The sequence below is a fragment of the Diplotaxodon limnothrissa genome, linkage group LG22 (genome assembly GCF_057381915.1).
Source record: "Diplotaxodon limnothrissa isolate DT_005_m linkage group LG22, D_limnothrissa_male_GT1.1, whole genome shotgun sequence".
Lineage (NCBI taxonomy): Eukaryota > Metazoa > Chordata > Actinopteri > Cichliformes > Cichlidae > Diplotaxodon > Diplotaxodon limnothrissa.
The window spans coordinates 13,980,496-14,005,650 of record NC_140616.1 but is presented as its reverse complement, the minus strand read 5'-3'; the positions used below and the strand labels follow the sequence as shown (position 1 = coordinate 14,005,650).

At 40.2% G+C, this 25,155-nt stretch overlaps 2 protein-coding genes across 2 annotated transcripts; both read left to right on the top strand.

Moving 5' to 3' along the window:
* Positions 1 to 1,664: 1,664 nt before the first annotated feature.
* On the top strand, positions 1,665 to 13,682 carry LOC146609591 (phosphatidylinositol 4-phosphate 5-kinase type-1 alpha-like). Its single transcript, XM_085346921.1, has 16 exons — positions 1,665 to 1,779; positions 2,154 to 2,303; positions 5,690 to 5,724; positions 5,947 to 6,030; positions 7,980 to 8,110; positions 8,259 to 8,376; positions 9,135 to 9,287; positions 10,147 to 10,446; positions 10,581 to 10,777; positions 10,876 to 10,959; positions 11,598 to 11,646; positions 11,731 to 11,815; positions 11,902 to 12,072; positions 12,236 to 12,422; positions 13,296 to 13,380; positions 13,474 to 13,682. Exons 2-16 carry the CDS (start codon positions 2,255 to 2,257, stop codon positions 13,477 to 13,479), a joined length of 1,734 nt encoding a protein of 577 aa, XP_085203047.1. The 5' UTR covers positions 1,665 to 1,779; positions 2,154 to 2,254; the 3' UTR covers positions 13,480 to 13,682.
* Positions 13,683 to 18,116: 4,434 nt separating this feature from the next.
* Positions 18,117 to 25,084, top strand: psmd4a (proteasome 26S subunit ubiquitin receptor, non-ATPase 4a). Its single transcript, XM_085346092.1, has 10 exons — positions 18,117 to 18,166; positions 18,740 to 18,880; positions 21,135 to 21,249; positions 21,356 to 21,442; positions 21,576 to 21,644; positions 21,803 to 22,018; positions 22,793 to 22,901; positions 22,996 to 23,127; positions 23,331 to 23,383; positions 24,459 to 25,084. Exons 1-10 carry the CDS (start codon positions 18,141 to 18,143, stop codon positions 24,627 to 24,629), a joined length of 1,119 nt encoding a protein of 372 aa, XP_085202218.1. The 5' UTR covers positions 18,117 to 18,140; the 3' UTR covers positions 24,630 to 25,084.
* The last annotated feature ends 71 nt before the right edge of the window (positions 25,085 to 25,155 follow it).

Below are 25,155 nucleotides of genomic sequence, written 5' to 3'. Positions count from 1 at the left end.
TGCACAAGGAGATGCTGTATGGGAGAGTAATGCAGAAGAAGCCTTTTCTGCGTACATGCCACAAACAGTCACTTGAGCTATTCTAAAGCACATTTGGACAAGCCAGCTTCATTTTGGAATAAGGTGCTGTGGACTGATGAAACTAAAATTGAGTTATTTGGGCATAACAAGAGGAGGTATGCATGGTGGAAACAGTACACAGTATTCCAAGAGAAACGCTTGCTAGCCACAGTCAAATGTGGTGGCGGTTCCATCATGCTGTGTGGCCAGTGCACGTACTGGGAATCTTGTTAATGTTGAGGGTCACATGGATTCCAGGCAATATCAGCAGATTCTTGAGAACAATGTTCAAGAATCGGTGACAAAGTTGAAGTTGCGCCAGGGCTGGATATTTCAACAAGACAATGACCCTAAACACTGCTCAAAATCTACTAAGGCATTCATGCAGAGGAAGAAGTACGATGCTCTGGAACGGCCATCTCAGTCCCCAGACCTGAATATTATTGAAAATCTATGGTGTGACTTAAAGCGGGCTGTCCATGCTGGGAAACCACTAAACCTGACTGAACTGGAGATGTTTTGTAAAGATGAAAGGTCCAAAATGCCTTCAACCAGAATCCAGACTCTCATTGGGAGCTATAAGGAGTGTTTGGAGATGTTATTTCTGCAAAAGGAGGATCTACTAAATATTGATGTAATTCTTCTGTTGGGGTGCCCAAATTTATGCACGTGCCTAATTTAGTTTAAGTCACAATTGCACACTTTCTGTAAATCCTATAAACTTCATTTCACTTCTCAAATATTGTGTTTGTCTGCTATATGATATACTTAAATGAAATTGCTGATCCAAACAACCAATGATTTATGAAGGAAAAACATGAAAATTCAGGGGTACCCAAACTTGAGGTGCATACCACTGTACTTGGAGTAATTCTGGTGGGACGGCCACTCCTGGAACAGTTCCCTGCTTTTCTAAGTTTTCCTGATTTGTGGATAATGGCTCTCACTGCATTTTGCTGGAGTCCCAAGAAATTAGAAATTGCTTTGTAACCTTTCCAGACTCATAGACGTCAATGACTTTGTCTCATAGCTGTTTCTATAGATTGTGACATGCTGTGTTCCTTTTTAAGATCTTAATTCAACTACCAATGAAATTGAACTTTTTCACAACAAAAGAACAGAGACAAAGGTTTCTGCATGACTAACCACAAAAGTAAATGGCACTGTATGTGTGATCATGAAACACTAAATCAAGTCATTAGCCTTCATTAATACGTCATTCAACTTAAATTTTGATACTTCAACTACATTTTATTCCCAATGTATAACATTTTGAACAAAACAATTTTACTACATGATAATATTGCTACTTCTACCTTTTTAAAATGCTGTTTAGCAGTACAAATAAGTTATTTCTCTCTTCTACGTTTTTAAAAATAGCTACTTTTGCATTTCTTATTATTCCCACTACAAAGCTTCTTAACTAATTCTTTAGATTAAGTTATTTTTCTTGTTTTCCCCACCTTTTTTACATTAATTTTAGAAGGTTCTTAAATCATGGGGTGGTGTTATGTTATTTTGAAAGTGCCTATGTTATTCTGAAATATTTCCCCACCGGAAATGCTGTTCTTGCCCAGACTAGCAGCCCAAACAAAACTGCCGCTTCCGCACTGCTTCCTTGTTTATTTGTTTTGAGGAAAACACCGCCTTTATAAAAGAATAAAAAGTATTTTTTAAATTTAATTAGAAGCTATAAGAACGTCTAAACACGATTTTCTGGTAAGTTGAATGTTTTGTGTGTATTGTCGAGACTTATCTGTGTGGTTAAAGTTAGAAAAGTTAAAGCAGCGGCAGCTAGCGTTGTCGCCTATGTTCAGTTGAATAGCGCTGCTCAGACGTTTCGGTATCTCCCACATTAACATGTCACAACACGCATTAGCCTCTCTGTGTTGTTGTGTGTGTGTTTCTTTTTAAAAGTTAATTTACTTAATAGCCTACTCGATGCTTAGTCGCTTTTGGTAGGAAGCTGCCGCCTGTTTATGTCACCTTTGTCTCCATCAGCAGAGCTGTTCAACGTGGCTGTTGTTGGTATTTCTAGCATGAAATCATGTAGAGTGTTTACTGTTCTTGAGCTGGGCATTTTTTCCACACAGGTCCACGCCTTGCTGAACTGACGTCACCGATACATTTGAAGGGGTGAATAAAGACCCCCAGTTTCCTCCAAATCAAGTCCAGAGTGTAGTTTCTTGTCTGAATGGCCACAGCTGCAGAAGAGCCTCCAGGGCTACAGGGCCAGACTGGCAGTAAGTACTGTGTTGTAAAACACCACCTTTCGTGCCAGTGCATACAACATATAGCCTGAAATAACTTTAATTGCTTCATACAGATTCACTTCTCAAGGCATGTCTCAGAAATAAGCGATGACTTATTTCTGAGACATGACCCACGGTTAGGTCTCACATGGTAGTGTACTCAAGATAAAGAGGTGGGGGTCCATTCATATGGGACCACCTGGGGATAATAGAGGAGTAGCCAAAAATGCTTACCTGACATCACGTATGTAAACTATGCTTAATTATGTTGACTTATGCATGTTGTACACAGGCATATTTTAAATACTTCAATCATTACAATCAATATAGATGTATAATTGAAGCCATTTAACAGAGTCCTTAATAGGTTAAAAGACAACCTTTTTTTTGTCTTCAGTAAATTTGGGGCATCTCAAATAAAAGAAGAAGAAAGCAAATAAAAGTACTTCGCAGAATATCTTAACTATTCCTTTAATGTGTACTAAAAAGGAAAGAAAATGGAAAAAATATGTTTATTTACCTCACATCACAGTAGATTTATGACACAAAGTTTTCATCAGAGCATCTGAGGTAAAAAACAAAAAAACAAAAAACAAAACTTTAATTGAGTACAAAGGCCACTTTTCTTGGCCCGAGTACATAATTACATCTTAAATCAGATGTTTCTGGCTGTCCTTGATTTGATCTTTAAAAAAAAAAGTGGTTTGCAGGACAAAGTACATGGATCTCATGCTTCACAGAAAGTTTACGTACTTGCCTCACTTTATTAAAGATTAAAACGAGCGCTTTTCCAGAAGTTTTGTGCCATTGTGTTAAATGGTAAACGTAGAAATATATAATCATTTTGAATTTGATGCCATCAACTCATTTGGGACAGGAGGATGTTCAACACTGACTGCTCTAGTTATGAAAACATACTGTTTTCTCCTTATTGCTTAACACAGGAATTCAGCTGCACAACAGTTTCACACTATTTCTATCCCTCTGAACACTTTTATATACACCCTGTCACTGCTGTCACTACTCCAGAAAAATGTTGTTACTCAGCATCCGTTCTATGGAAATGTACAAGAACAGCATAGACTCTGAAGAAAGGAAACCAGTTGTTGACTGTAAGAAGAAAGGAGCGATGAGTAACCGGAACTGAAATTAAGGAAGTGTGAATAATAAAGTGTTGAAACAAGAGATTTTGGCCTCCTTTGACTAGTTTTACATTTTCTAATGCCACATTTTTGTTAGTGGGTGTTGGAACTGCAGTAATAATAATAATAAGTCCTTACTGGATTAAACAAGGACCTCTTTCAAAACTAGCTGTCTTTCTAGCTGCGTATGTAGCGAGAAAAATTGGTATATTAATGATGCTTTCACACATGTGTGAGTTAACCCTGCCTTGTGAGCTAATGCCCTCCCATACCAGTACAGATTTTGGCTTTTTGAACTGATAGCAGTCTGAATGGTCTTTCCCTCCCTGAACTCAGAGGATGAGGCATTCATGCTATCCAAAAAGGATTTCGCATTTTGATTTGCCAGACCACAGGCAGCAGGAGGCTTACAATGGGCTTTGGGGATGGGACTATGAACCTAAACATAACCGGTCCATATATAGTGAAGGCAAAAAGTCTTTGTTATCTATGTCAAGAGAGGTCTGAGTATTTTCCTGTTGGTTTTGGCCATTTCACAAACAAAGTTAGAGTAAATGAAATCTTATAAAAAGTACCCACAAACTTTGCCATTCTTACAAATTGTTTAACTGAAATCAAAAATAGATGTGTGCTATTAAAAAAAATGAAGCTTAGAGAAGTTGTTTATTATTGGTCAAATAAGGTGGATCCAAGCATCAGCTCTTTTCTTAGTTGATTCTAGCCTCAGTTTTGAGAAGTGTCTCCCAGTGCTTCTACCATTTTTGGAATATCACAAGATCGATACTCAGTTTTAGTGGCACTAAGACTATCATTCTTGCTTTTATTTCCTCTCATTTGGATTATTGTAATTATTTTAGCAGGTATCAATCACAAATCATTGTACAGTCTTTTGATTGTTCAAAATGCAGCAGCCAGACTTATAAACCCAAGCGAAGTTAGTGTATTTAAATGCGTTTTAATAACCAAGGTCACGTGCATTACATTTAAACATACTGCAACTGCTGTCCCTGTATAGAAGCCTGTTAACTGGCCCCACCTCATGCTTAAACATGAAAGGTGATTGAGTGTTTGCTGTTCGGGGTTCTTGATGGTGGAGTGACTTGCATGAGGAACTCCGTCTGGTTTTGTTGGTGCTTAAGTCTCCAGTCTTGTGTGTTTTATTATAGATTTCATACCTTTGACATAATCATCATCATTATTATTATTTTTATTGGTTCTACTATCACAGTCCTGGCAAATTTCCTTTAACTGAAAGCCAAAAAGCTCCAAAATGTTTGACATGCTGGAGAAACTCTCAATAGTCAGTTTTGAGCTCAGGCCTAGAGCAAGCAAAAACCTTTCTGGATTTAAAATAAATGTGTTTGTTGTCTTAGTTTTATTTGTGGATACAGCAGTTGTGTACACTGATAATGATTTTTATGAGGGTTGTTCACAACAGGATTGTGCTTGCCTTTATTGCATTGCTGTCTGAGCATTGAAGATGACAGGCATTTAATATTGCTTCTTGTGTAGATTAGAAATATTGGCAAACCCCTCCCCAGCTTTAGTTCTGCAAATTAATGGCCAGTCATCTTCCTTATTACAGTCGTCTGGTGATGTTGTCTGAACCTTGTTGATATTTGTTGCGTTAATCAAATTCAGAATAAACATATTTGTTAAAAAAAAACAAAAATTTTTTGTGTCAACACAGTGTCCCAGCTGTTTTGGAAATGGTGCTGTAATATACATAATAAATGTTTAAAGGAAAGTGAATTGCAGACATCATGATGTTGTGTCACTTTCACAAGTGTGTTTCCTTAAAGATGAACGGAAGCTAAGTGTCATTAAGTTCAAACACCAGTAATATTACAGTGTAATACACATCAGGAAATTCACCGGCTTTGTATGAACTCACTTTAATAGCATCCTTATCTAATTCCTTCCATTGCACACAAAGACCTGCAGAGTCAGTTCTGGAGGAAACTGTCTTCTTTCAGAGGTAATGTTTGAGGTGTGTCTGCATGTTCAGCTGCACTCTCTATTTTCAGCGTTAGGGAATGGTAGAAGCTGTTTCCGTCTGTGTTGTTTGACATTACTGCATCCACTGTAATAACTGTTTGCCTTATCTGCTCATTTCCTGTCCTGTGTGTGTGTGTGTGTGTGTGTGTGTGTGTGTGTGTGTGTGTGTGTGTGTGTGTGTGTGTGTGTGTGTGTGTAATTTCCTGTGTAACATTATGTCTTTCTTTCTGATTCCAGACTTGAATGGGTCTCGAAAAAATGCTTCAGCTGAGGTGAGAAATGAGGGAATTTGTGGGGAAGAAACTGAAAATCTGTCTCGGTCAGTTAGGAATTGCACATTTCCTTCCCCATAAACAGTTTGGGATTAGCCCGTATTCTGCTGACAGGTCATTTGTGCCTTCCTGTTTGAATCGTGAGAATATTACATGTTCCTGCACTTACAATGAGTTCTTTTCCTCTTGTAATTCTGTTTTGTGCCATGTTTATACTGACAGGGTCCAAGTGCTAGCACATCTCAGGCTTTGAAAAAAATCGGGCATCGTGGGATCGATCCCACTGGGGAGACGACGTACAAGAAGGTTGGGGATCAGCCATTGCAGACTTAAGCACATTTTTTCACTCTGTAGAGCTGCATCTTACAAAAACTTTCATTATCTTTTCCTCTTCCAATTGTTCTCTTGATGAGTTAATGAATTATTTGGCTTGTAAAATAGTGATAGTAGTGTAATCTCAAAATTTATAAATCTGTGCCTTGGTTTGTCTGCTGCTCACTATTCTGGCCTGTGAAACGCACAGCAGTCTCTTTTTATTGCCATTAGCTTAACCCTTCATCACCCACACATATGATCTAATCTGTCCTGCCTTCTTGAATAAGTGCTCTCCGCTTACTGCTAGTGTTCATAATCTGGAAATCCTTATAACGCAAGTGCTCTGTGTCTTTTCCCTCTCTTCAAACCTCATTGTGGGACTTCTTTGTGATTATTCAGTTGAACTTGACACCCACAGGGTGTTTCTACATGCTGTTGGGAGCTATAGTTACATTTCCTACAATTTGTGAAGTCCACCAAAACAGTGTTCCATATTTTAAGATAACCCTATTTTATCCTATAATGGACCTTGGAACAGCCGTTTGTTCATTCACTGTTTGAAACACACTGTTTAAGGCCCCAGTCAGACAGGCCTAGACCAATAGAAAAGGTAATGAAGTACCTGTTTGTGAGTATTACCCAACTGGTTTACTGGAGGCTGCTGCCAGCTGCTGGGAAGTTGGTGTGAAGGTGAAGTTTCCCAATTCGCATAGGCCAAGACACTGGTCAGTGACCCCTGGCAACTACCGGTCACAAGGAAAGTGTGTGTAATCTGTAAGCTGTTGCTGGAGTTTGCTTGAAGTCACTTTGGTTGCAAAAATGTATGCAGGGCTGCAACACAAGCATCTTTCCGATTGCTTTGGTCATTTTTGCATGGACGGCACCATCTTGTGCGCAAACCCTTACAAACTGCTCGCTAATTGGGAGTGAAACTGCGAAAAGTGCAAAATGGAAACGGAGACCATTCGTGACTTGCTTTGTTTGGACGACTTTTACTTTTAAGACAAATGGTCTCCGTTTCCAGCTTGTGTTGCACTTCTTTCAACTAAATAGCAAGTATTTGCAGACAAGCTGGTTTCCTCTGTGCCAACTCCAGGTGAGCAAAGCAGTCACAAAGAGGTTTTTGGTGCAGCATCTTCTTTGCAAGTGAGTTCACCATGCGACATTCAGCAACCGCTCTTCAACCTGTCGGGGTATACACAGTTTTCCAAGTGACTAGAGGTTTCCAGATGGGTCATTAACCAGTCAAGGCCTGTGTGACTAATGCCTAAACTTCCTTCTTTCTTCCTTTAGCCGACTCCCTTCTTATTGGCCTCCTTTCCTAAACAGCATGCTTGAACGGCAGGTGGGTGGGCTACTGTGCTCACAGACAAGCTTGATATGAACATACGGTATTAGGGATGTCAGGTTAAAGGAAGCTGAAGCTTTGTACATGTTTAATAGAAGCAACAACCACTGTAACCATGCATATGAAAAAGCATAAATGGTGGACTTGAAAATGCAGCCACTAATAGCACTTGTAAAATGTGCACTTGTGCTGGCACTTGTTGCTGTGGTGGTACTTCACACTGTTTAGAGTACATTTGAACCAAACCGGAATATTTTCCTCCTTTTTAAACCATTGTAGGCTTTACATTTATACCTGACCACATAGCAAGTGAAAATGAAAGCAAACTGAACATTGGTCCCAGTAGAGATTTGCCTCTCAGCTGAATGTTGAATGTTGAGTGTGTTTGTACCATCACCACCACCCCACCTAACAGTAAACATGGGCTCTGTTTGGTGAACCTTTTGAGTTAACCTATCTATTAATCTTTAGTGAAATGTCTGGAAAAAAAGTGTCTCCCACCTGCCAAAGCTTGCAAGTCCCTATGCCACTTAATTTCTTGAAGTATTCACTTTGAAATGCATTTGATACATGTAAGTTTCCTTTCTTCCAGACAACATCATCAGCTCTGAAAGGTGCTATCCAGTTAGGCATCACGCACACGATAGGCAGCTTAAGTCAAAAACCTGAAAGAGATGTGCTGCTGCAGGACTTTGAGGTGGTGGAGAGCATCTTCTTCCCCTGGTCAGTTTGTAACGATGAATTAGTTTGTAAAGGAAATGAAATGTGTGTCTGCCCTGTGTGCAGACAGGATCAGGATATTTTACTTCTGCAAGCCTACTTTGAAGCTGTGTGGAAAATAATCTTGTGCTCCTCTGTTTGTGACCTGCAGTGAGGGTAGTAACCTGACACCGGCACACCACTATGGAGACTTCAGGTTCAAAACATACGCCCCGATGGCCTTCCGCTACTTCAGAGAGATGTTTGGCATCCGGCCCGATGACTACATGGTATTCTTGTATAATCACCAATTGTTGTCCAAAATATTTCTGAGGAAAGAGAGCAGTTCACTTTTGGGGAAAAAGGAGTGTTTGAGTAACTGTGACTAGGGAAGTGTGAATAATGGAGTATTGACACAGGAGAGGAGTGGAGATGCTGTTCTTACGGTTTTAAAGTAGGGGTGTCAAATGTAAGGCTGGGGGCCAGAATTGGACTGGTGACAATTCCAATTTGGACCGCCGATTTTGAAAAAATGTGAAAGAGGGCATAATTTTCAACTGTATATTTACAAGTTTTACAGCTTTTCCTACTGATCAAGACCTCTCCCATCATCATTCATACTACACCAAAGAAAATTCAATTATAGATATCTGTAATTTTACACGTTTACTTCTTACAGTTTAAGCCTAAAGAAGCATGCTGACAGATTTCTTTAATTTACTACAGCAGTATTTCATTATCATGTAGAAAAACGGAGACCTGTTGTTGAAATTGCACTTCTTTGGCCTCTATTAAGATATCACATTGATTAAATGTATATTTAAACTTTTTTTAGACTGACAGATATTGGAGATATTTGGATATTTCATGTTTTCTGCCTCCTGCATGCTCCCTCCAGGTCCTGCCTCTCGCCCAAACCAAACTCTGTATGCTTTGTAGTGAGAACATGGCTTCAGTCAGCATTCATGTGTAAAATGTAGCAATAAGATTGTGTTTTTTTGCTTTTAATCACATGTGTAAAGACCGTTTTTTTATGTTGTGTTTATAGTATTCTCTGTGTAACGAGTCGCTGATCGAGCTGTCCAACTCCGGGGCGAGTGGATCTTTGTTCTACGTCTCTAGAGATGATGAGTATATCATCAAGACGGTGCAGCACAAAGAGGCAGAATTTCTGCAGAAACTGCTGCCTGGATACTTCATGGTATGATTTGATGGTCACAAAATGTCCTAATCATCATCCTGTTATCACTATCAAATGCAAGGTCTTGGATATCAGTGGCGCTTTTACAGCGACGCTTTGCTACCTTTAAAACTAATCTGCAGTTGTTTTGTTAGTCTGCAACTGCCATAGCTGTGGGCATTATGTTTTTATGTTGTCCTCATGTACTCCACCTACGATTATTATCATGATATCCCTTGGTACTCCTTCTGGGAATTTTATTCATTATCAACTTTAACTCAAGGAACTGATTAGAATTTAACGGCCAAAGATCAGCTTTCACCTCACGTGTGTTAATTGTTGCATTCTAGTAAAATTTCACAATAGGAGTGTCCTGAGAAATTTTGCAGATATGTTTCTTTGGATTGAAGGACGACATGATTAGATTTGGTACTGTGACTTTACAAAACATGTCAACTAGCACAATAAAATCAGAAGCTGTCATTTTGTCTTGAGGCAAAATATCAAAGGTCACATCTGGATAGCCATGGATGTAAAATGCAGCCAAACGGGTTGGTGCAAGACGGGAACTATGAGGCCGTATTTACAGTTACTGAAGTAACACTCTGCAGTCAAATATTGTTCCTACTTTGTTTTCTTGAGCTGCTAAAATGCTTTGTTTGTCTTTAAAGTCTCTCTCAACTAGTTAGTCTGGTTTTCATTTAAAGCACTCGACATGCTTGTTACTGACTGAGTTTACTTTTGCTCTGGCACATCTGCCTTCTTTTTTTATCAGTTTACTTAAGTCAACCATTCATTTAACTTTTGGTGACGCTGATACTGATGTTTCTTTTCATTTTGTCCATATTTCTTCCTCCTACTATTTTTCTTTCTGCCTTAGAACCTGAACCAGAACAAGCGGACCTTATTACCAAAGTTTTATGGGCTGTATTGCGTCCAATCAGCTGGTAAAAACATCCGCATTGCAGTCATGAATAATCTGCTTCCTAGTGCAGTACGAATGCACCTCAAGTATGATCTAAAGGGCTCTACCTACAAGCGACGATCCTCGGCTAAAGAAAGAGAAAAGGCTGTACCCACATATAAGGACCTGGATTTCATCCAGGACATGCCTGAAGGGCTCTCGTTGGACGCTGATAAGTACAATGCTCTTTGCAAGACCCTCCAGAGAGACTGCTTGGTGAGAACTGTGAAAACATGAGGCTACCAGAATAATAACAGTGTTGGAATTGGTTTAGATAGAATCAGTAAAATGTCTTCCCTCTAAATGTCCTCCTGATCTTATAGTACTCATGTTCCTTAATTTCCATCCAGCTCCTGCAGAGTTTCAAGATTATGGATTACAGCCTTCTGGTGGGAATTCATAACGTAGATCAGGCCTGTCAGGAGCAGGCCAACGAGGAGGCGGGGGCTGGGGCAAAGGGTCAAGTTCAAAAGGCTCTGTACAGCACGGCTATAGAGGCCATTCAAGCAGAGGTGGGACGCATGGGATCCATGGAAACCGAGGACAGGTGAGTGACGGAGTGTCTGTGATCGTATCGAGCAGGCTTGTCCCACCAGTTTCTGTCTGAGAAGAATTACAGAAGACTAAAGGTGTTTTTGTTTGCAGAACGGGAGGAATCCCTGCACGAAACTCGAAAGGCGAGAGGCTGCTGGTGTACATCGGTATTATTGACATTCTTCAGTCTTATAGGTAATAATTCACTTTATTGTCCTCATTGAGCTCACATAACAAAAGAAGCACATGAACAGGAAAGCAGCAGCTTCCGTCTTTGTCTGTTCAGAATGCGTTCAGGGACCGTATCAAGTGTTAAACCCCGGTACACTGTCTCGTTAGCTAACCTGACGTTTTACACTAAAGGTCAGAGCGGACAGTAGAGAATGACTACGGTCGGTCAGTGAGGCAATGAATCTTTGTTACTTTATTTAGAAACTGTGCAAATAAACGTTATCTATACTGGAAAATCTCTGCCAACATGTAACCATGACGCCACCTGTGGTGACTAAAATATGATCTTCTTTGTTCCACTGTGGACACGTGTGGCCAACATCCAAAATAGAGTTCACATGACATGAGTAAACAGGATTTCAGCATCCAGATAAAACTACAAGGGCACTTTCAAATGTTTCTACAGTGAGCGTGTGATAAGAAAATACTTCTGTTTGAGGATCTAAATTTTATGAAAAGCATAGAGGGGGGAAAAAGTAGTGCTTGGACGAATGGGTAAATGAGGCAAGCTGCATTGAGCAGTTAGAGTAGAAAAAGTTCTATATAAGAACCAGTCTAGTTACCATTTACCATCAAGTCAGAGTGTGTGTGTGTTTTTTCAGATTGGCAAAGAAGCTTGAACACTCCTGGAAGGCTCTGGTTCATGATGGGGTAAGGACCCTTACTAGTACTAGCTAGTTTGGTTGCAATGATTTAACAATACAGATTTTAACTTGTTTTATTTCTTTTTTTCAGGACACTGTATCAGTGCACAGACCGGGTTTCTATGCCGAGCGATTTCAGAAGTTTATGTGCAACACAGTGTTTAGAAAGAATGCATGTAAGTTTATGTTGTCTCCGTCTGAACATGACTCTGTCACACCAGTGTTACTGCACAGACTCAAAGTTTCTCTGTCTCGTATCTAGTGAAGACCTCCCCGTCTAAGAAGCGCCGTGCAGGAGCCGGTCCTGTGAAAAGAGCGGCTGGCTCTGGACCTTCTCTGATGACCCAAGCCAGCAGCAGCAGCACCGCCCAGAGTCCTTTGCTCCAACATCAAGCCAGTTCAGACACCAGAGAGGACAGCGAAGCAGACAAAAGTGAGGATGAAAGAGCACAGAAGCTTTAACTTCTCTATGGGGAACTATTTATGTTTCATATTTTTCATGACAGCTGCAAACATTTAGTCTTCTTACATGTACCACTATGGGAGATGCTTCTTTTTCAACACAGCAATAAACCGTTTTTGTCCCCTCTCGCCAGTTATGCTCGCAGGTCGTCCTGACCTCCTCCCAGATACCATTCCTCCATGCAACCCTGTTGCTAGCGCTGTTGAAACTGCCATCTCCTCCTTGGGAAGCCCCAGATTTTTACCAGCAAGTCGTCTTCAGTCTAACACTCGGGGAGAATCTTCGAACAAGCAAAACGAGGAAGACAGCACCCCCAAGGGGTAAGAGGGGACATATAGTGTAATAGTTTGTGTATTAACGATCCACCTGTCACTTTTATGACAGTACACACAGACACACACATTTTCCTACAACACACCAGTGTTATCTGAATGCATTGATTAATGTCTAATTACACTAACTGAATATGGTAGTACCAGAAGTAACTTGTAATCATCTACTAAATGTTCTGCTTTGGATATAAAGTGCACACACCTGCTGGTGTATTTGAATCACCACAAGAGCTGGACAAAATACCAGAAACAAAACAAAGTTCAACAACAACACAGTAATAACATATTCAAACAAAAATGTCTTTAAAGATGAAACACTTAGTTTCACCTAAAACAGAACTTTATATATCCTTCTCTGAAGTAAGAAATCTTCTACTTGCAGCGAAATGCAGTGCTTCTTTCAGGCTGTATTAGAGGCCTACATTTTTAAACTCCTTTTTAGATAGGTCAGCTTTCACATGATGTGTTCTTCAGTATTTTGTTTTTGCGTGTATGGAAGTGTGTATGTTGGAATGAACGTGTGATCCTTTGGTTAATGTGTGGCTTTTGTTCAAGTTGTGAAACACTTTGAAAAGTGGAATGCAAATCAACTTAGGAATAAATGAATGACCCATTGATGCACAGATTGGAAGTGAGGCCTTCTCAGAAGACAAAAATGTGCCTTAACCAGAACTTCAGGAAAGTCAACATTTTCCCAAAGCAGCACAGGATTCTAGGCATGGAAACAAGCGTCGAATTAGCTCATAAAGCTTTCTGTAAAAAATGCAGTGTATATTCTGTTAATATTTTCACCTCCACAACCAGTGCCTCGTACTGTGTTAAGGTTCAAATGCATCCTCATGACTCTCCTGTTGTTTTCAGGGCTCAGTCTAGGACTCTTGAAGAAAGTGGTGCTGAGGAAGCAATCTCACTCAGCGACGTAGTCCCGTGTGTAAGCAGCTGCTCAGTAAGTTGATTTCAAACCTCAGGTTCTGCTATCAAAATATTTACTCGTATTTGAACTTTTTTTAAAACTAATACTCTTTCACTTGGTTTGCAGGTGTAGATGTGAGGAAAAAGAATGACTTGAAGGATGTTCTGAGCCTTCCTGAAATCTTATAACTCCCTTGGTATGATTTGAGGTACCAGAACTTACAAAAAAAAAATTACGCAGTGCATCTCCTGGACCAAGAGGGATATGAAATGTTTGTTGTCTTTGTTTTTTTTGCACAATATGATAATGTAACTGGGCGGTTGTGTCGCAACACTAGTAACTGCAGACACGGTAATGCTGTAGTTATTGAACACTATTATTAAACCCATAGGAGAAGTGCCTGTAGTCACAACCAATGATCATTTTTGGCTCAGTTAAGCATTTAGTGTGGAAATGTTGCCTTATTGAAGAACTGAGATTCTTCATTCAGGCCTGGCTATATACGTCATTGTCCTTTTTGGGATTATTATTATTTTATTTTATTTTATTTTTATTGCTTCTCTCTTCTTCTTCTTTTTTTTTTGACCAAATGGCTGTAGCACGTCTTCATGCAGATTTTTCTGTGTGCCTGCCGCCCACCCGAAGGTCCAAGTCTAGAGTAGTGTTTGTGCTACCTGCTTTGACGGAAAGCCTTATGATGAGGATTGAGAACAGAGTTTTAAATAAAGTCTTAGTTTTTAAAGAAATTACTGTATTCATGCATTGTAAGCTTCTGATTTTTAAAAGCTTACTCTGAATGCAAATCATGCAGGACGAAAGACCTTCAGCTTGTGCTTTTTATTTACCCAAGTATTCCCGTGGACCTGGAGTGCTTTTACAGACTGTGAATCTTAAATATCACCTGTGATATTCAGGCCAGAAGGTTATTTTAAATGTTTTCTTTTTATACGACTGGCTTGTATTCAAATGAGACCGATACTGGTACTCGGTAGCAAAACTAATGAGTTAGTCAGCTTCGGTGTCACGGACCAAACCGGCAAAGAGAAGCTTGTGTTATATATGCAAGAAAAACAGAAATAGGAGAATCACACTAAACCTAACCACTTTAGGTAACCAAAGAGCATGTTGTGGCATTAGTACAAACTGGTACAATCACTATGTTTTTGTAATAAGTTGGGACATTGAAATTAATATTGTACTAGTAAAGTTGCAGTAAGTTTTTTTTTAAATATATATACATATATACTGCCAGCACAAATGAAAAATTACTGTTGCATGTAATTTGCCTTGTTTTGTTTTTCTCCAGAATAATAGACTCCTATTTTTCTTTTCTTTTTTTTTTCTCAACACTGTGGTTTACGCCTAGCTGAAGCTAATGTGGCCTTTAGCTGTCCTGCAGTAAGTCTGACCTTTCCAATTTAGATTATAATAGTAGCTCTCAATATAGTTCAACTTTTGTGAAAATCCTGTGTTAAGAGAGTTGTGTGTTTAACTTTGTGATATATTTGGAGGGTGTTTGTGCTGCTTCACAGGACACAGTGCACACCAGCACAGTGTGCACTGTTGGTATAATGCTGTTGCGCTTTTGTGACAAGAACAGCATCGTTGACCAGCGTAACACCTGAAACAAACCCTCGCTGTCATGGAGTTGCGGAGCTGCAGCAGTTTACAAGTTGCTGATGTGCATCGTGCGCAAAGAAAGCATCTACTTCTAAATTCAGACATGACTGTCACCTGTACTTTGTGTGGGATTTTTGTGTTTGTTTTTAATTGATTGTGTTAGTTTTTAAGTGATTTTATTTTTCACATCTAACAGCACAGGAAACTTTTCTAAATGAACGTTTCAAAATGTGTGGTGGAATAGTTGGACCTACTTAAGTGTTATTGTTGTTTTCGGTCTTTGTGGCCACTGAAAACAAGGGCAGGATGTGCAAAAAAAAAAGAAAGTGAGTAATATAGAGTTGGTAGGAGCTTTGGCTGCTGAATATCTGAACTATAATCATTGGTGGTACTGCATTTTCTTTTCCACTATTTACATTTATTTGCTGCCAGAAGCAAACTAAATAAAACTGCAACTATATATGACGACTTCTATATACTTTCTAACTGATTTATGATGTGCTGTCTTTGGTTATTTTATCATTATGCATTCCTGTCCATTCGCTTTTTACTCATGCATTCAGCATTTCCCAATTGCTACTAATATTTTTTGTCTATATTTATTACAATCTTAATATAACTTGTTGGTGCAATTTCCCACAGGCTTTAGCATTTCCCTCGACCTCTTATTAAATTCTGATATTGATCTGTTGATGTTGTCTTATGATTGTAAACCTCTCAGCAGGACCTGTAAATCCAGGGTTAATTTGATTTTGTTAGGTAAAGCTAAGAGTAGTGAGACTGAAAACTGAGGGGTACCTATTATGGTTTAACTGCTATTTTTTCATTAGTTAAATGGTGATGACTGCCTGATGTGTAAAGGTGGACGCTAGCCTACCTTTTCATAAGCTACAGTGGAGATAAAGAGCTTACACACCTCTGTTAAAATGCCAGGATTTGCTGATGTTAACGTAAAATTATACCAAGATATTTGCAGGTTTTTTTTTCCACCTTTTAATGCGATCTATAACCTGTACAGTGGAACTAAAACTTATAGTTTGTTGGAGCATACAGAAGTCTTTTAGGGGGAGTACATCTCAACTTTCTTCTTTGCAAAAAGCACTCCAAATCTAACAGACTGTGAGGGTGTCTCCTCTGCACAGCCCCCTTTAGGTCAACCTGTAGAAAAATGCTGAAAAATGTAGCCAGGCTTGGATGTTTGGAAGTGAGAAAAGGCTTCTGTTTTACCACCCTACCCTACCACATAGCCCAGACTCATGAAGACTACTTGCCAGATGACCACATTTCTTCTGGTCTCTTCATAAATTTTAGAGTGATGTCCAGTCTTTGCAGTCCCACTGCCAAATATTCTCCACGTGTTCATGACTGTCTTCACTGTGTTTTGTGGTACATTTAATGCCCTCTCCTGTCATTCATTTGACAATAATGGCTATGACTTTAAGATGCAGCTATGTAAATATCAGGAACATCTCACTAGAACATCTGAATTATATGTGATTTTGATCAAAAGATGGCAGGTGTGTGCAGACTACTTAACATAAATTTGATTGCAGTTATCCGAGGTTGTCAACACTTATGTTTTCAGTTTATGTTTTAGTTAAACTGTGTAGTTATAGGTCGCACTGAAGATAGAAAAACAATCTAATTTTTTTTATTTTTTATTTTTTTATATATCACAAAAACCTGGCATATTAACAGAGATGTGTAGACTTTGTATTTACTGTAAAACACAAAACAAAATGTTTTTACTCTCATGTACAATGTCTTAACTTGGCGTTATGTTTGGCTCATGTTAAACTGCAAATACTTCCCAAGTATTTGATGTCTAAAAATGCTGAGCTGCATATAAGGATATAAGAAAACTGTAACTTAAGGGATGCTTTTTTGTTTACACCGCATATTTCAGTGAAAAAACTGTGCAATAATTTAAACCAGTTGACAATTTTCCCACCAGGAGGAATTATATAAAGGCAAACCGCATTTGTAGATTATTTAATTCACTTGTCTGTTAAACCAAACTCTGAGGTGATGCCCTGTCCCGACAATAAAAGTCTTAATGGTTCCAAACAGATGCACACGTAGCCCTATTTATTACAGCGTTATATAATGTATGTATTACTCTGGTCTCTCTAATGTTTATTTGTAATTGTGGTGGATTGAAAATTGCTTGCTCCAGCATGGCAAACCTGAATTGAAGACATGAAACTTTTTTTTAAAGCCTCCTGCTGTAACTGTTTTAAATCATCCTGTATTTTTTTCCTACTCTGAACTGTTTAGAATAAACATGTGGATTCATCTGCTGTGGTGGCCAGTTGGGAAATAATTGTATTCGTTCAGATTATTAAACATGACTGTGAATGAGAGGGACGCTACAGTGAAGGTGAGTGCACAAGAGAGATGAAGAGAGTGCAGGCAGGGTGGCGTGGGTAGAACTGAGTATAAAGACTGATTTGTGAAAGAAGGAGAGCAGCAAGAAGGAACTTGAAGGTTTGCAAGATTGTGGGACCTGCTATGATGTATGATTTGGAGTTGCTGGCAAAGATGGAGCTGAAATTAGAGCTGACATATCTAAAGATGTTAAAAGTTTCATTAGCAGTGACCAGAAGGGACAAGATTAAAAATGAATACATATGCGGGACAGCTGGATCGAGCGATTTGGAGACAAGGTTAGAGAGGCAAGGCTGTGATATTTCGGATATGTAGAGGAGGGACAGCGGATATACTGGACAAAAGACGCTGAATTTGGAGGGAAAGAGGAAGACCTCAGAAGAGATTCATAAATGTAGTGAATGAGGACATGCAGAAGACTGGTGTGACAGATGCAAGGAATAGATGATGGCGACCCCTAAAGGCACCAGCCGAAAAGAAAAGATGATTCGGGGGTGATAAATGAGTTAATCTATAGGTTATTACTGAAGACAAAGCCTATAAATGGTTTGACGAAGAAAATGTTTCGGGGGTAAACCTGTATGAACTAGTTTAATTCTTATTAAACCAGTTCCCCCTCCCCAAAGAACTTCTAAATAGTAAAGACCAGCTCTAATTATACTCTCTAGCTCTCTACAACCTGAAGGAGACAAGACTTGCCCAATCATATTTCGCTTTGTTCAACCGTCGTCCAATAATCTGTGAGCTTGTTGGATTACGACAGAAAGCAACAAGAAGTTTCCAAAATGGTGCTTGAAAGTACTATGGTCTGGTAAGAACTCTACAAATGTATTTTTGTGTGTGTTTATAAACCCGTTAGCGGTTCATATGGAGGTGTACCAGTAAGTTACTTTATAAGGGGGCTCACCGAGCTGCATATGGGGTAAATGTCGCTGCCAGCCAGGCTGATAATGCACAGTTGATTGTGGGCCGGCTAACGCAATATCGACCGGCTGAGTCATTGTAGCTAAAGTTAGCCTTGATTTGAGGTCTTATTAAAGTCTTTATTTACCTGCAAGCCACGAGACTTAATTTCCAGAATGTCGCTGGTTACAGTTTGGTGTTTTCTGCCTAAATTATTAACTGACACCAGCGGTTACTTGATTGTTTTCCAGCGGCATATGTAGAGTCACCTCTCGCTAACGTTAGCAAGCCGTGCTAGCTGTGACTGTTTTTACCGTTACGCTTTATAGCGGCTAAACTTTTGTTTATTGCTTCTCCCGGTGAATATATTATACTACCCATTCGGCCAATGTAGGTTATGGCTGATAATGAATTACGTGAACGCTTACTAACTCTTAAGCTTTGTGATGGAGTACACATTAAAGTGCTGTTTCCTCTTCAGTGTGGACAACAGCGAGTACATGAGAAATGGAGACTTCCTGCCAACGAGGCTACAGGCTCAGCAGGATGCTGTCAACATTGTCTGCCACTCCAAAACACGCAGCAATCCAGAAAACAACGTGGGCCTCATCACTATGGCAAAGTAAGCCGTTCTCTCTTCATTAAACAATTATGTGGCTAAAGTCATAACACTTCATTAAATCGTACATGGTTACTGATGATGGCTGTCTTCAGAGGATGCAGTGCAATGACTTCCTTCTAAATAAAGAAGTGCATTTGTTGTCTTTGTGTAGAGGCTGTGACAGCTAAGGCCTGTACAAAACAAGTTGAACATACCCAGGGTAGATTTCCGTTATCTGGATTCACTTATCCTAACAGTCAGGATAAGAGGTCACACGAAGAGTGTTATTCTCTCCATAAGTTAACGCAAGAGTGGTTTTTGGCAGCGTCTGACCAATCACAGTTATTGATAAGTGTACTGGCAACAGACTGGCTGATTTAGACTTTAGATGCTATTAAAAAAAAAAACTTAAGGCCCTTACACAATCTGTGTAAAGAAGTCCAACGATCTTCCAGGAATGCTGATGCTATTTTCTGGAGTAGTGGTGATGATTTATACTTGTTGTTCTTTAATCTTGAACCCGACCTACTCCGGAGCAGGTTAGATTTGCAGAAGATTTGCTATTGACACACTTTAACAACGAGAAGTCTGGGCTCGGGAGAACCCGAGTGCCCTGGAGGGACTTTCCCTGCCAGATACACGATGGACGGGTGGCAGAGGATCGTGTGCCTGGCGGGACTGTCGATCGAGGACGCTGAAGATATCTACATATTCGGAACCATGATAACAGGGTTCTTGCTGATCGGAGCTGGCTTGGCCCAGACTTATCGGAGAATTAAGAGAGCGGAACCGGCTGTTCAAACCCCCACAAGGCTGCCCGCTGGGATTGGAACAACAGGTGCGACTTCTCAGAAAGGGCTCACTGAAGGCAGCATGGTTAAGAGCTTGGAGGCACTTACGACTGCAGTGAATGCTCAGAATAACACCTTTGAGCGTATGTATGTTGGATTACATCAGGAAAGAATCAACTCAGAACAACATCTCTGGGCGGAGCTGGATTACACCTCGGATCAGTTGGCTGCGGTCGTGAGGTCTCAGAATCTGCTAGGTGAGCAAAAAGAGTGACAAGACCACAAAATCGACGGCTAATAACATCACGGAGAAGCTCGCAGCTATTAACGGGAGACTGAGAGACCAGTGTCGGAGTGTTAAAAAACAGCTTGAAATTCTCCATCATAACCCGGCTACCCCTTTGGCGCCAGCTCAAGGCTGGAGCCGAACAACAACTCCCTGATAACGACTGTGTTGAGTCTGTTCCTTCCCATTCCCTACAAGGCCACCTGGGTTGGCTGGAAGACTGTTTACTTAGCCTGGCAGGGCGAAGGACACTGTCTCAGCTGAACTATGGACACGCACACACATACATATACTGATACTGATAAGCACTCACCAACGCATCACCCTCCCTACCCCGGATCCAACGCCACCTCCAACGCTTACCTCCCCCATGATGTGGACATTGGGTCAGCTGGAGGCGCAGTAGAAAGATTGCAGCGGTCCCAGATCAGATGTACACACTGGAACACTTTCCCATGTTGCTGTCTGTGTTTATTGTGTTATGGTGTGTTGATATCTGTGCATTTCAATGTTTTTTTTTTCCTCGCTACCTGGCCTGACCTGTCTCCCCAATGTGATGTTTGTATTGTATGTACGGTCGGCAAGGTCTGTCATCTCGGTTGTGGGCAAAAGACCTGCAACTGACAAATAAAGGCTATCTCATCTCATAAGTTACCCAGTAAGTAAGTGGTCCATCTTTGTAGTACTGAAAACCCCGATGTTACCTGGATAACACAAAATCCTACTTCATAGCTCAGACCTCTGGCCTGTTGCTGCTGGGTCTGAGGTTTAATACTGTTTGCTGGTTAACCATAAGCATTTTTACAAAAGATAAGCAGGTGTTACATGAGCTGTGCTAGCTCTTTTCCAACCCGTGGTTAATGTAAACAGACATTTGCACAACATCAAAACGATCAAACCATATGGTTTCTAAATGAGGAGCACTTCCTTTAACCACCAGTCTGACCTGCTATTTATGAAAGCTGCTCTTTAGTACACCACACTGCTTTGACAGAGCTAATTCTAATTAATATTTAGTATTTTAATATTAATATTAACCAATTGTTAATTTGTTAAATGTGTACTTTACTGGGATTATTTGGAATTGGCACAAACTCATTTGACAGTGTTGTGTATTAAATTGTGTGTCAGATTTAATTACCTGTTAAGGTAACAACTGAAGGTGTTGACTCCTGGGTTTTTGTATGTTTTCTTGCAGTAACTGTGAAGTCCTGACCACACTGACTCCGGATACTGGCCGTATCCTGTCCAAACTCCACGCTGTCCAGCCCAGAGGAAAGATTTGCTTCTGCACAGGCATCCGAGTCGCTCATGTGTGTAACCTGTAAACTGCAGTAACTGGTTAAAAACAAAACAAACAAAAAAAAAAAACAGTTTATGGCAGTTTATGATCCATAATTTTATCCTTTCCCTCTTTAGCTGGCCCTAAAGCACAGACAAGGAAAAAACCACAAGATGAGGATCATTGCCTTTGTTGGGAGTCCTGTGGAGGATAATGAAAAAGATGTGAGGACCTTTTGTTAAATGTTCTTTAACTACACATTATATGCAAAAGGTGTAATGTCTCCTGCTGTCTGCGCACTCATGTGTTTGTGCATATTTCTCCGCCTGCTGTTGTCCTAATCTACCGATTCTTCAGCTTGTGAAGATGGCAAAGCGCTTGAAAAAGGAGAAAGTGAATGTGGATATTATTAACTTTGGAGAGGAGGTGAGACATTGTTGGATAATCTTCCATATCAGAGCTATAAAACGAGATGCATTAAAGCCTACCAACATTTTTCTTTCTTTTTTTTTGTATTGTTTTGTTTTCATTTCCATATCTGGTGCTTCTATATCTAAACAAACTGTCTCCAACTATTTGTTCAGGAGGCGAACACAGAGAAGCTGACTGCTTTTATAAATACTCTAAATGGGAAGGAGGGGACGGGCTCCCACCTGGTCACAGTCCCTCCAGGACCCAGTCTGGCTGATGCTCTGCTGTCCTCTCCCATCCTGGCCGGGGAAGGAGGCTCTATGATGGGTCTCGGTGCAAGCGACTTTGAGTTTGGGGTGGATCCCAGTGCTGATCCAGAGCTAGCCTTGGTAAGCAATATAGGGAGGTGGGTTGAGAAGCTGATAATGTGGTATATTATGTGCCAAAATAGTTGCATGGAAAAGGAGAAAATTAAAAATCCTTTCAGATACTCAACTCAAAGCCTGCCTATGCTGACAGAGCTACTGCTGCTTGTGAGCAACACTGGGGAGTTTATTTCCCACTACCACTGTAAATACAAAGATCATAACACACACCAGCAGGAGAACCTTATTCATATTTGATAATAATTTGGTCTTCCATAACTAGAGAACAGATGTGGCTATTGGCACAACTGATGGACGTGTAGAGAATGGGTGTGACGCTCCAAAGCAGTCTTTAAAATGGCAGTAAAGGAATGTGTGACTTTTAATATCAATGACATCATCTTTATAAAAGCTGATAATCATGAGGCCAAAAATGTAAAGGACAGCTCTTCTACACTAGTTCATTTGTTTATTTAGGAAGTAAATTATTAATGGTGTTATTTTCGATGCTGCCTCTTTTGGAAACTTGCGTGTCTAAGGTTAATAAAAGCAGGTTGTTTTAAACTATTTCCTGCATAACAACTTGACGACTATCTCCACAGTTTCCTTTCTTATATCTATATCTTGCCCTTGTGCCAGATACATGAAACAGAGTACTCATTCTTTTACATGACTTCAGTCATATTTCAAGTACTCTGTGGCTTTGCCACAAATTTTAAAAAGTGACTTTCTTGTTCCTGTCCTGTGGACTGAGTCCATCCTGTGCCTTTTTATCTCACCGTGCTGCCCCTGCTTTAGGCCCTGCGTGTATCAATGGAGGAGCAGCGACAGAGGCAGGAGGAAGAGGCCCGCAGAGCTGCTGCCGCTTCTGCGGCCGAGGCAGGCGTGCCCACACCCAGCGCAGATGGTGACTGCAGAATTCACAGATCGTTATTTTCACCTTTGAGATAAAAATTATTACAGTACATTAGAATTTAACCAAGTGTTCTTTTTAAACGCAGAATCAGAGGAGGCTTTACTGAAGATGTCAGTATCTCAGCCTGAGAGTGGTGCAGCAGTGCTTCCTGACTTCAGCAGCATGACCGAGGAGGAGCAGATAGCCTACGCCATGCAGATGTCTCTTGCTGGAGGAGGTAACTTCCACTTATGATCAGTGTATTTGTTTTAACTCGTATGAATGTGAGAGTGAATGAATAGTGGTATTGTAAAGCGCTTTGAGGGGTCCCGAAAAGCGTTATATAAATGCAATCCATTATTATTATTATTATTATTATTATTATTATTATTATTATTATTATTGAACATAAAGCATAACTATCCTCTTATTTGTGAACAGAGTATGGTGAAATGGACACAGGAGCCCCCATGGACACAGCTGAATCAGCCAAGGTGAGTCATCGTAATGATTTAAATTGAGCAACTGTTATTTTTGAGTGTTGGATGTGAAATCATCATGCTTTGTGGACTTTTCATAAAGTAATAAAGGAAGGAAATATTTCGAGTTATTCCAGCACACATAATGTGAACCGACGTAACAGCTGGAGCCCTTTCAAAGACTCGATACGAATAAAACGTATTAAATTAATAACCTGAAGGAGGAATGATTTCATAAGAAAGTAGCTTGTTTCTGAATAGTCGGGGTTCAATCTAGCAGATATTAAATATAAGGAGGCACTTGCCTTTCAGTAATAAATATCCATCTATCAAGTTTAACAATAGTGAGATGGACCTGAATGTACTCAGCATCTTTAAGCATCAAATTGTATTTCCTGTGTCTTTTTGAATAGTTTGCTATTTTAAATGGTGTTCATTTGTATGAGCATGGTGTCATCGTGGCAAACTGTTCTTCAGATGATAAGACAACATGCAGACTAGCTGAGCTGGCAAAGTTCTAGGTGACAAAATGGTGCTAAAACCATACATACAGTGGTCACCGATGAGCCACAACATTAAAACCACATCCTGACAGTGTGTGAAGTGAAATGCCTGTGCTTCTATCAGTTTCTGTAGATCTGTGACTGCACAAAAAGCTTCAAATAACCAGCAGCGGGCAGCCTGGTGGTGATGACGCTATGAAATAGATAGTGAAACAGTGGCCCACAGACTAGCTGTCATACATATCATTGACACTGCCCCCTGGTGAGAGTGCACAGCTACAACATGTAGATAACTGTCTGCAAAGCTCTGCTAAGGACCAACGCCCAATCATTCTCATCCCACCAAAACAACACAGGACCCCTGTAGATATTCTGTGGGGCTGGTAATTAATCCTTTCGGGTCCTTTTTGGTCCTGTGACATCATTCAGGGGTTTAAGTGGAATGTGTAAAAGTAGCATCTGAATATATGTCAGGACCTGTGGTTTCCCTGCAAAACATCACATTCAGTGCATTTTTAATTTTAGTGGCAGAATCAAACTTCCATATAGCAGCTGTGTATAATATATGCTGTATCTTAACTGAACAGGAGGAAGATGACTATGACGTGATGCAAGACCCAGAGTTCCTTCAGAGCGTCTTGGAGAACCTGCCGGGTGTCGACCCCAACAACGAGGCCATCCGCAACGCCATGGGTTCCCTGGCCTCCCAGACGGGAAACAAGCCAGACGGCAAAAAGGATGAAGAGAAGAAGAAATGAGGAATGAAATAGAGAAACATGAACAATTGCAGACTAATGCAGGATTTCCTACATGTATGACAAGAATGCTGATGCATCGCCCTGCATGACAGCACTCAGACATTTATTACTATCCTTCTCTGTCAAGACACTCAGAGGCACCAATATAGAAGAAAATACTGCAGTACTGAATAACTATGTAGTGTTTAATATGCCCACAAAGAAACTGATGCTATTAAAATATAATAATGGTCCATTCTCAAATTGCCTTGTGCACCCTTCACTCTACATTTCTCTACATGGTTATAACAATTAATGATAATTCTCGCCACAGATTTTTTTCTTCTTTTTTTTGTGGTGGCAGGCTTTGAAACCAAACAGTTAGCCACACTCCTGTCATGTCTTTGTGGGTTTCTTTTGCAATAAAAACTGTCTAAACATGTGTTTGTGGTGTGGTGACACTTCTGCAGCCCCATCAGCCTTTAAAAAGCGGTAATTCCCAGCAGAAATAAACATACGTGTCGCTCTCAGCATCCTCCCGTGCATT